The 12,009-nt window shown below is 39.6% G+C and overlaps 1 protein-coding gene across 2 annotated transcripts in view; it reads right to left on the bottom strand.

Annotated features, from left to right (window-relative positions):
- Window positions 1-3,404: 3,404 nt before the first annotated feature.
- pbx1a (pre-B-cell leukemia homeobox 1a) overlaps window positions 3,405-12,009 on the bottom strand; it is a 51,162-nt gene continuing 42,557 nt past the window's right edge. The window contains exons 6-9 of one of the 2 annotated variants that reach the window (XM_030752137.1): window positions 11,169-11,328; window positions 10,172-10,284; window positions 8,930-9,019; window positions 4,403-5,195 (exon numbers count right to left, since the gene is read on the bottom strand). In XM_030752137.1, the coding sequence (XP_030607997.1) occupies window positions 5,103-5,195; window positions 8,930-9,019; window positions 10,172-10,284; window positions 11,169-11,328 (456 nt within the window). In that variant the 3' untranslated portion in view covers window positions 4,403-5,102. Of the gene's footprint in view, window positions 5,196-8,929; window positions 9,020-10,171; window positions 10,285-11,168; window positions 11,329-12,009 lie in introns of both variants that reach the window. The other variant, XM_030752138.1, reaches the window with a different exon arrangement.

Below are 12,009 nucleotides of genomic sequence, written 5' to 3'. Positions count from 1 at the left end.
ACCGAAAGCTTTTGCATCTATCCAGCAGGGGAGCTCTAACATTACATTTACAAGTAATGCTGCTTTTCGTGGGGCCCCACCTTTCTGTGTATCCCTGTGTGTTCAAGGGCTGGAAGGAACTTCTTTATGCTTTAGTTCGGCAATAACTAACTAACAGTAGCCTATAACAAAAAATCATGAACAAAAATAAATTAAAAAAAAAGTATTTTGCTGAATGGGCAGTGCGGTGCAGTTTATTCATGAAATCTGATTGTTTCTAGCCATGCGTCAGTCAGTCAGCTGTTTCCGTTAAAATGAGAGTAACTGTTTGCCTTTTAAAATGCAATCAATATGATTCCCTTCAATGCTTGATACTTATTGCTTTTGAATTGCCAAATGTTTACATAAACGTGTCATTGCTTGTGTCATTGTATCGCTGTTTTTAAATGACAGCGACACATGACATGTGACACTGAGTGGTTTTCTGGAAAAGAGAGAAGGAGAAAGATCAGCTGCAAAGCAAACAGAAGATTGTGTCATCACCCCCGGGGGATGACACGGGACTAAAGTTTTTATTGTTGTGCAAGAGTAACTGGACCCCCCCCCAAAAAAAACAAAAAAACAAAACAAAAAAAAAACAGGCTGATCACTGGCAGGATAGTGTCTTACTTCAACCAAAACATTCCGATGTGGCAATACTGAAAACAGTCTTTATTGTTTCCTGGCACATTGTGGAGGATATGAAAGTTTTGAGAAAATGTGTTACCGTCGCCATCTAGTGGAAGAAGACAAACACTGCCGACTCTTCTGTTTCTTCTGATCAGCTATTGTCCTAATTCAGCTGAATATCTACACAGTTTGGATACATGTTTAGCCTTAAACATACAATAAAACCTTGTCTCATGTGATTATACAAAACAAGAGACTTGTAAAAAAGTGTAATACAAAAGACTCCGTGGCCACACCCTGTCTCCTGTGCATGATATAATCTGCATTTGTGTAAATGAGTGAATTTTAGACGAACCATCCAGGGATCCATGTGGTCAACTTGTCCAGCAGCAGCTCCAGTGTGTGAGCGGTTGTTTGACTGCATATTCAAGCAGTATAGGCTCTGCTGAGAAGTGGGGGACACAAAGTGTCTGAGCCACTCATCCATGCCCCCCTCCACGGCAGCTGCAATTTAAACAGTGCTTCACTGACAGCCGGGGAGGCAGATGTCAACAGCAGCATTATATTTCAATCAGCCTGTACAGTGTCACCACCTCAGAGGAACGAGGAGGTGTCAGAACTATGCTGCACGACAAAAATCCCTCAAAAATTAAATAAAACTCTGTCTGCACGAGTTGTCTCACTTGATGTTTTTGTTTCAGATGATAAAGCTGCAGGCTTGACGCTGGAATAATCTCGCTCATGAGCATCTACTTTAGCACTGCAGAAGCCAGAAGATGTTTCTGGATGAAGTCTTGTCAGATTGTTTTTGAGGCCCTCTCTGCTGGTGAGCGCAACCCGGCTCCTTCGCTGCCCTCAGGGTGCAGGGAAGCAGTCTGGCTTTGGCACTTCACACTCGCTCAGCAGTCAAGGCCTTTGATCATCCACAGACTATACCACCAACTGCTCCCATATACCCTCGGCCCTGTTTGGCCAATTATGAATATTCACTTGCTATGAATGTAATTCTGTCAGACATGCAACTGTCCATCCACATAATGTCAACGGTATTGTTTTTGTTTTGAAGCATCTGATCATTTATTCTCATTTTCTATCAGATTTCGATATTTATGCTGGCGGAGAGCAAAAGTAGAGTGTGATGACCAAACAGTATTAAATGTTTCCTACTTTTTGTTTTCCTATTTGAGTAGTCAAAACTTTTTTTTTTTGAGCCATGTCCTCAGTTGTTGTCCTACTAAAAATAAATCATGAGCCACACTTTTACATGGGTTAGATGTGTTTTTTGTTTTTTTTCCATAACTATGAAAAAGAACTTTGAGCTTACAGAAATCCTCAGTTGACCACCAAAAGTGTATAAATTAACAGCACAAAATAGTCACCTGCAAATGCCCTGTTCGTGTATGTCTGGGTGATCGTTGGCAGACCTTTTTTAATGCCTTTCATATTTTGTTTTGTTTTTGTTTTTATTAAAAGCTGAGGCTTCAGATGAACTGAGGAGTTGCACCAAACTGTGAATCATGCAAAGCTACTTTAGTAGAGTCCAATAATAAACATGTTGAACAGGAAGGACCAAGACAGGTTGTATTTAAAGGACTCCTTCTTTAGTAGGACACAAAGGGCTCACCGCTTAGACAGGATAAGCTAAAGAATGACTTTTTTTCCCCTTTTTTTTTTTTTTGTTTTTGAATATGAAATGAAGTGAATCACATTGATCAATGCAACAATACATTATGAAATCCTGGGTCCTGAAAGTAATGTGAATGCTATGCAGACATACTAAGCACAACCCCCACAGCAGCAATAAGCCCTGTCAGCAGCAGCCTACCCCAGTAGGGCAATTTGTCATCATGGAAATCTCTCAAGGATGGCTCAAGCAACATGACAAGGAGCTCAAGGTGTTGTCCCAGCTTCCACAATATCAACAAACATGACACAAAATTATATTAACAAGACTAAGTCTGCTTTAGACTATAATAACTGCCTAAAAATATATACAATTAAGAAAGACACTGTCATGTTCAGACAGTGAGAGGTGTTCATCAGTAGATACAGAAGCTTGTGCAGATTTTGGACACAATCAGTGACCTCACACTGTAAGTCCAGGTTCTGGGTGGCACAGTGGTGAAGTGATTAGCATTGTCACCTCACAGCAAGGAGGCTCTGTGTTTGAACCACGGGTGGGGCCTTTCTCTGTGGAGTTGGCATGTTCTCCCTGTGCCTCTGTGGGTTTCTTCCAGGCGCTCCGGCTTCTTCCCACAGTCCAGACACATGCATGTTAGGTTAATCGGTAATTCTAAATTGGCCAGCGATGTGAGGTAGATAAAGTGCTTCAAATGCATCAAATAAATTCCCGTATAAATGTATGATTAAAGTGTGACTTGTAGATAAAAACTGCTGTATGAAAGCAAGTGCATTACATTCTCACTACAGTCAGTGCACACAAAACCCATCAATTATAGTAAATGCTTGTATTTGGTTCAGTGTGTGTTTGTCTGAGTGCATGTACTCAAATATGTTGAATATGTTGGATAAGTGCCATCTTGAATGGCAAGGGGCTGCGGAACCATTAAAGGGGGGGGGGGGGGGGGGGGGGGGGGGCATCTGCTGGCTCACTGACCTTGGTCGACTTTCAGTTATCACAGCAGTGACTGTGATTACCATCGTGCCACTGATGCCCCCGTGTGATGGTGAGCAAAGCACAGAGTTGTCGCTGCCTCGTAAACTCCACAATAATAAAAATGCTGGTGTGTGAATGCTCTGTATTACATATCATTTTAATGTGTTGAAAACCCTTTCCAACAAAGCAAGTCAAGCAATGGTGCACATAAACACATGTTGAAAACCCATGAGCTAATTCACAAGAATAAGAAAAAAAAAAGGAGCCTACATTAAGCATACCATAAAAAAAAAATATACAAGTACAAACAAATAGGCCACACAACATAAAAAGTGTCTATAAACAAAGTTAGACTGCTCAGCAAAACACATTATTTGACAGAATGACTCATCCCTTCTTTAGTACTTCATGGCTAATGTTTTCTTGTAAATCTTTGATACTGAAAAAAAGAAACCAGCCTGATGGCACGGAGGCAAGCATGAATTTAAACATTTATATTTGTTTCGGTGTCAATTCTAGGGTTACTAAAGCAGTTGCTGTGGAATAATGTACTGCGTTATATGTAAATCAACATCCTAACAAGGACACATTTCAACAAAATGTGCAACATCACTTCCACATCAAAACTGTCCTCAGCTGAGCTGCAGTTCATCCACGTGCTTCTTCCGCCATGACGGTGACCAGTGGCCTCTGTGGGCCTGCGCCGCAGCGTCAGGAGCAAAGATCCACTGTGCGAGCATGTAAAACCCTATTATCATAACGACTTCCCCGTTTAAGTGGATTGTAACAAACCGAGTTACGCACGTCTCTGACAAACTTTTGCGAAAGCAATATCTCTTTCAGCTGGTCAGGATTAGTAACAGAGTAACAAAAAAAAACAAACAAACAAACCAAAAAACAGCGAAATAACTGAGCAGGAAAGGAAATGCTTTTTATGCATTTGTTTTGGAGTGATCATAATTCGCAGCAATAAATTAGAGTTCAGATGGTTTTCAAGAGAAAGACACAATTCCTACTTTTCATGTTAAATCTGTCATTTCTGTAACCGCCACTACCAATAACTGCAGAACCAAAGCCAACACTGTGTAAAACTGTCCAGGTTAATGCATCTTAATGAATAATGTCAAGCTTGTCTGATTTGATGACAGGTATTTATTTATTGTTTTACAGATAACATACTTCACAGGGTTACCTTAGAGGTAAAAATCTCCTGACAGAACTTGGTTTTGACTCGTCGGAGACAGAGGGGAAGATGAACATACTTTTTTTTATCAAGCACACATTGTAAACAACTGAGCAATATTTAAGTCTAAATGGCGTACCATAGAATAGGTGAGAGACAACAAAATGTAAGTAAGAAGATGTGCCTCTTGCTCGCAAAGACAAAAGTTTCATTTTTACAAAACAAATAATGGTCACTGACATTTTTCTACTTTTTTTTTAGTGGCTGAGAGGTAGAATGATGTATTTTCAGTTAAAACCAATGATTTTATTTCTTTACTTTATCTTATCATCATAATGAGCGAAAACATTACGAGTGAATAAGGAACCCCAGCCCTCTGATTATAATGTGAAATCTGTACAAACATCTCCATTGATTGCAATATCGTTTTTGATTTTTTTTTTCCTTTTATTGTGAAACTTTTTGTTTGTATCCCAAAAGTCCAACGTTATGAGCAGAGGAAATATTATTTAATTTTTCTGGTTAGGATTTCACACTACCTCGCCAAACTGTGGGGCAGTGAATTCCTTTTTTTCATAATACTGTGAATAGCAACGTCAGTTCATGGTTTTTTTTGTTTGTTTTTTTGTGGATGGAGTGTAGAGATGGATATATTCAGTTGGAAGTATCTGAATGAACACTTCCGGGTCCTTCTGTGGGCGATGTCACTGACGAAGGAGTCGGAGCATCTTGCCAGCCACCATTTGTCTGTAAAGACACAACAAAACAAAGTTATATGATATGAAATGTCTTTAAGAACAGAGTGAGCATTATATTATTCATACTGAGGATGGGCAGCTCAGTTGTGGATTTCTTCTAACTTCCAAATCAAATCATTAAAATTAAAACAAAGAAAAGAAAAGAAAGTAAATATGAAATGAAATAAAAACCTGTGCCAGACTGGAGTTGCTCTAGATTTATAAATAAAGACAGAATGGGAGCAATATTACAAAGGGGAACTCAGCAAAATAATACTTTTTTTTTCTCAATTATTGTTTTCATAATCTTTGGAAGCCAAATGTTTAATTGAAAATAAACTATGATTAACTGCTCAGCCTTAATATACAGGTGCATATATACACCACGTATTTTTCTTGTCAGCTAATCAAAACCAAAAATTAACCTATTACCATCTGCCATCCAGCTTTGTTGTTTCACTAAACCTTTTAAAACATCGTGAGCCAAACTGTAGAAACACACAACACTTCAAATATGTAGTACACATTTGAAAATATTCCCAAACAAATGTGTGCATGGCCTTTTAGAACAATGCTGACTTAAAAAATATACTTTATCTTTTGACAGAATAACACAATCCTTAATAAAAAAAACTCTTCTCCTATTTACATTCTGGATGAGAGTTAGAGGAAGAGTTTGATATCACCCTCATGCATTCACGCAAAATGTGAAGCTGGAGCCTGGAGGTGTTTAGCTTGGCTGGCTCTGTTCAAATATAATAAAACAAATCTGCATATTGGCGTACTTGCTGCTTACTAACACATTACATCCTTCTTGTTTAAAACCAAAATGTGCACAGTGACAACACTGGTCACACTTCACTTTTTGTACTGATGAATATGTTATAATGCCTTACTTAACGAGCTTTGCAGACTCCTGTCAGAGCGAGGCTGGATTATTTTCCCCTGTTTACAGTCTTTATGCTGAACTAAATGGCCTGAAAAAACAGTGGTATAAATCCACTCACTGAACTCTCAAACTGAGAGACAATAAGAGGATTTACTGAGATTTTGCTTTAAAAATTAAAATAATGTGCCTTCATTATGATAAACTTTCAGTTCACTGCACCCTAGTTTTATTAAGTCAGTCCCACATACACCATACTACTGCACTGTAACTGATATCTCTAATTTGAACAATATTATACTGTGGTACCTACAGGAAAATACTGTAATAGGTGTATACAGTATATTACTGTAAATATAATTGAGTCATGACTGTAATTCCAATTTCAGAGGAAAGGCTGCATGAGAAACACTGACCAATGGCAGAGGAGACTACCAATAAAAGTCAGATTTTAATTCCAGGATCCAGTTCATACTGTAAAAAAACCTTTTTACAGTGTGCTGTCAAGACTCACCCGAGCCCCATGGACATATTCATCTACAGCAGCAAAATATAGAGCCCAACAAAAGCACTGTTTTCCTCCTATTTGAGCAACCTATAATATAAATGACACTATATAATATTTACATTTACCGATAACAAATGTAGAATTATGCCAGCCAATAAAAAGAAATTTACTGTATGTAATGCATTGGATAAATATTGAAACACATTCTTCAATTTACAAGACAAGGTGTTCTGAGTAGGTATAATAGCAGGTAAATCCTAAACTTAAATGCAAATATAAAAGTCTTCCTCAAAAGCAGTGATGTCTCTCCCCAAAAACTCGAAATGAGAGCACTAAAAGCTGTCAAACACTGCCTTCAGAAAAAATAAATAAATTATTGTGCCACTTCTTTCATTTGGACATCCACATGGGTGACACCATGTGAGATAAACAGCAAAGATTATACATGGAATACACAGACCTTTCATATATCTCAGAATATACCCCTGAGGTGGCTGATAAAAGAATAAATTATCACAATAAAAAAAAAAAGCTCTTTAAAATGGAAGCCTTCTCAAATCATCATAAAAGGTTGACTAAAGACCATTAATTGCAATTTCGACGCTATTAGTGAGTGCTGGGAATGTGCTTTGGCAGCCTCTTATTTCCAAACCCTGTTATTTTGTGTAAAGACCGTCTGTCATCTTATTCAGAAGCAAGGAGGGAAAAAAAGAAAGAATGAGAAAAAAAAAAAATTGCATTTCCAGTCTCAGAGAAAGTCGACACCCACTAGCAATTTGAGGGGCTGTAATTGCTGTTCAAGGATAAAGAAAGAGAGGTGAACCACGAGAGTTCAGTCAGTAAATCTTAGAAAGAATAAAAAGAAAAAAAAAATCACTCAGGCTAAATAGATGCAAGACTTCATTCACAAGCTTTTAGTAAAACACTGCAATTTTTGTTTAAAGTGTTTTTGTTAGTAAAACTGTAAAAGAGACTCACATTGTTACTAATGTCCAAGATAGTTGTTTTTATGCTTTTCTAAAGCTTTCAAAGGCTGAATTTATGATCTATTTCACAATAAACAGTTACAATTAGTTTTAAGTATTTGTAATATATCAATTACAGCAGCTTGAATTTTGCAGGGTGGCTCATTTGAGTTTTTTTTGTCTTGACAACATGAGCACTTAAAAACTGAATGAATCGTTGGGTTTCCAATTCTAATTTATTAATGGAGTCATTTATGGCAGCTACAGTCTAACCGCTCAATCTTGTACGACAATTACATTGCGGTCATGATACTAAACATCGGTTTCTCTGAATTAATAAATATCTGGGGGAACCCAGAGGATCATTTGATATTCTATGTTCAAAAAAGTCCTCAAAGACTGATAAAGATAAAAGAAAAAAGCATTTAGAGGTGAATGTGTACTTCATATTTAAGCACTTGAAAAAGTATTTTTTTCTAAACAAAAAAGAAAAATTAATAAGAAAAAGAAAGAAGCAAAATTAGGTGTACATTTGAATCACAGACTGAGGTCAAAGATTCATAATTTGGGTAATTTGTTGCGTTTTATGTATTGTTTTTATGTATTAGTCTAAATTACAGCACATTTCCAATGAGCCTGTTGCATGCTGTAGCACGCTGGATGCATTCCCATTCTTATTTTAGCACGAGGGGTGTTGCAGGCTTGGCTGTCAGTGCTGCTGTTCCTGAGGATGAATGATCTGACCAATGTGCTTGGACTGTTAGCCCAAAGCCTCGCTCTTTCTGTCCCTGTGACTGTCGTATTGATTCTGTTCAGCCCCGCTCGGCCTGTCGCTGTGGATCTACATGCTAACACACCGCCTCCAGTGCTGCCTGTCCCGCCCTGCCCGGCCCAGCAAGGAGACCGAGACAACTGGCCGAGCCTTTGACAGGGTGCTTAACGAGTTATTTTAAGAATTAGTAGAAACTGGGAACTTTTTTTTTTTTTTTTTGTGAAGCCAGTTTTGGAGGGGGAAGTAAGTATGACTTGTCCTATGGTGCCAGTGACAGAGCAGCGTCTGGTGGGAGGATGACACCTGTGTCCTTGTTTCTGTCGACTGCAGGTGCCTTGCTAACACTAATATCCTCCGACAGGCTAGGAGCATGTCCAGCTACTCAGCCTGGTAGCTGCCTCGTTGCCTGCCACCTAGGGCATGACTGGGGCAGAGGAGGGGGTCGCAAATGGCTGGACAACAGCCCAACCCTGGCAAAGTCTGCTAAGTGGCATTTTAGTGTGCATACAGATTTAGACGATATCATGAACATTCTGCAGCTTGGGAATCACTGCAAAGTAAAAGAGCAAAGAAGCACTGATAAGGACAGAAGGAGATTGTTTACAGGTCTTACGTTGATGCCCTGTGGACTGTACATCTGGCTGGCTGCGAGGCTGTCACTGTATCCTCCGGTCTGGCTGATAACATGGCGAAGGGTATCCACCTGGAACAGCGGGGACAGAGACAAAAGGACCAGTAAGACAAAAGCTCTGGATAACAAAGACAGTAATGCACAAGGAAAGGTCAGTCTGATAGTAAAAGGGTATCATAAACAGGAAAAGGTTGCAAACAGCGAATCAGAATAATTTGGCCGCTATTACAAGCTCGATAACAGACGCTGCAAAAGGACAAAAACACGAGTAAATACAGGATAGCTAATTATCGACGTTTTTGTTGTTCTTGTTGAATAACACAGCAAAATCTCATGTTCCGACATTTTGTTTTTTTTACTCATGAAACTGAAGCCAACTCTGGGATGAAGTGCCACAATATCATCTGCTGCCAAATAAACCTTGGTGTAACGGAGGTTTTGTTGTACTGTTAGCATTTCATCACGTTCTTCGTGGATTCCCCAAAGTCCACTTTGCATCTTTTGCCTTCTTTTGCCCAGAAACACACCCTCAGTATGAATTTCACAACAAATCTGACTGCTCTACCAACAAGATAAATGTAGTCAAATTTTTGCTTCGTACTTGTGCATTTGTGTACTCGTAAATCTTTGAGCGAGGTCACTCATTCGTGATCAGAGAAATAAACCCTTTAAAGTAACATTGGTTTCAATAATTAAGGGCAAACCCCGAAGACCTTTTTATCTACGATAAGAGCCGTCCCTTTTTGCATATTCATGAACGACCTAAAGCATTTAGCGAGCTGATCTGAATAGAAAAGGAGAAACGAAGGGAGAAGGAAGTGATGCCAAAAGCACTAAAACCAAATGAGACCTTCACTGCGGGTGGTGATTCCTTAATCCGTGGTGAGAGTTGTAACACTGCGTTGGTCATAACTGTCCACTGGGGCAAGGTCAGGGAGCTACAAAGTGCACCAGTGGCTATGTGAACTCTTGTCAGAGGTGCTGATGAGTGTTGCACCGTTTCCAAAACTGTCTGCAGTCGTCTACTCAACTGTGGCTTGACAATGGTTTCTACATTAATGTAATGCTTCAGGCTAAGTATAACCTCCATTTCATTGTGTAGGTCAAGTTACTCTGGGCGTCTAAACTCCCCAGACTGGTCAGTGCTTCAACCATATCACAAATGATCTCAAGAAGTTGCCAGTTTCCGATCATGTGGGATGCTAAACTTGGAGAGGCGCCTACCTGGGATTGTATGTTGGCCCCAACCTGCCCCCCTTGGTACGAGTCCCCATTGAGGGACTGCACACTCATGAACAAGTCTCCGGAGTTTGACATGTTAAAAGAGCCAGCAGAACCTGAGAATACACAGAGGCAGAGAAGAAGAAAGATACACAGACAGGATCAGAAGAAAGAAGATAGTAACAGGGAAGAAGAGAGGGACAGAAAAAGGAGTTAAAATGAAATCATGCATAAGCACAAGGGCATTGAATGGGTTAGTTTGAGAGGGTAGCAGGCATTATGAAAGAGACTTTTTTTCTACAAACTTGCATACAGCAGACGCACTGAATCAAGAACAATCCGACAGGTTCTCATCGTAAAACTGTTTAAGATCCAATTAAAACAAGCCTCATGGATCATATTACTGTTACATGTCCATGCTGCTAGTGTTTCATTAAGGAAGTAGTAATTGATCTGCAGGAAGACCCAAAGAATCGTCTTCGTCCTTTAATGGACCCCAGCTCCCCAGATGTAAAGAGACCATCGCGTAACTTGATTTCAACACCCGGTCCTAATCCAATACAGTCGCAACGTCTCTATATGACAAAAGACTCCACTTGCCCTCTGAGCAGCTTAATGGCATACATGAGGTCAACCGGACAAGAGGCAGGAAAAATTAACGTCCACAAGACCAAGAGGTCAATAACAGAAGGAGAGAGAGAGAAAGAGAGAGAATGAGAGAAGAAGATAACAAAGGCAGAAAAGAAAGAGGAAAAATGGAAGAAGAAGAGCAAGAAAGCCAAAGTATATTACTGGGTTAATTAAGGAGAGCATTCTGTTAGTCTATATGAAACAGCACCAGAGACTGAATTCGTGAGTTGTGGCTTTGGTATGAGAGCGTTAATGCGCTCCATCTTATGCTTCTATCTGCTCTGGTAAACAACAATTATTGATATTGCTTCTATCAATAGAACACCTTTCAATATAACCCAGCGACCTTTAATCACAACCTGCAGCTCACCTGCTGAATTGGGAGTAGATGGGGAGTTGGCCTGGCTGCCGTGAGCGGACACGCTGGTTGCATTGACTGCAGTCCTCGCTGCATACATGTTGGCCTCTTCTTGGAACTTGCTGATGTTTTTCTTGTATCGGATCCTCTTGTTCCCAAACCAGTTTGATACCTGTCAAGATGGCAGCGAGATTAATAAAAGTGAATCTATGATGACACTCCTGCCGTCTTAATAAAGTCTGAGTTATTTTTTGCAAAACATGTTGTGCTGCTTGTAAATATTTTCACTGTCATGGATTAGAGCAATATGGAATTATAACTTTAATTCTTATACTGCAGTTCAACTCAACACTATGGACATACACTTAGCACAAAAAGTTTAGGAATTTGTGTTTGGTTGATTATGTCTTTGTTGCAACAGTGCTTCTTGGCAATAAATTTTATACCTGTTCATTTCCCCTTACATGGTGCCACATTTGTAAGGAAAATGCATTTGTGGGTTGAGCAGCAGAGTTGAGTATGTGGGTTGCGCCCATGAAAAACTTGCCAAATCTTCTCTGCCAATGCCAAACAGCTTATCCTGCTATTGACTCGTTTGGGGTCGTTTATTGGATTGGATGATTGAAGTCTGAAGAAACAAGACATATTGGCAATTTAACAATGTATTCATTTAACAAACAGGGCTCTCAGTAGCATGTGGAAGAACCATACACAACCTGGCACCTCCTCATGCTGGTCACCAGGTTGGTCACACACTGCTGTGGGATGGCATCCCATTCTTCAACCAGCAATCATCCAATCCAAACAATCTAAACTTACAGCAGTATTCCTGTAGTGCTGTCCATGACTAGCT

Source organism: Archocentrus centrarchus, chromosome 17 (genome assembly GCF_007364275.1).
Source record: "Archocentrus centrarchus isolate MPI-CPG fArcCen1 chromosome 17, fArcCen1, whole genome shotgun sequence".
NCBI classification, from domain to species: Eukaryota; Metazoa; Chordata; class Actinopteri; order Cichliformes; family Cichlidae; genus Archocentrus; species Archocentrus centrarchus.
This window is presented reverse-complemented; position numbering and strand designations above follow the sequence as displayed.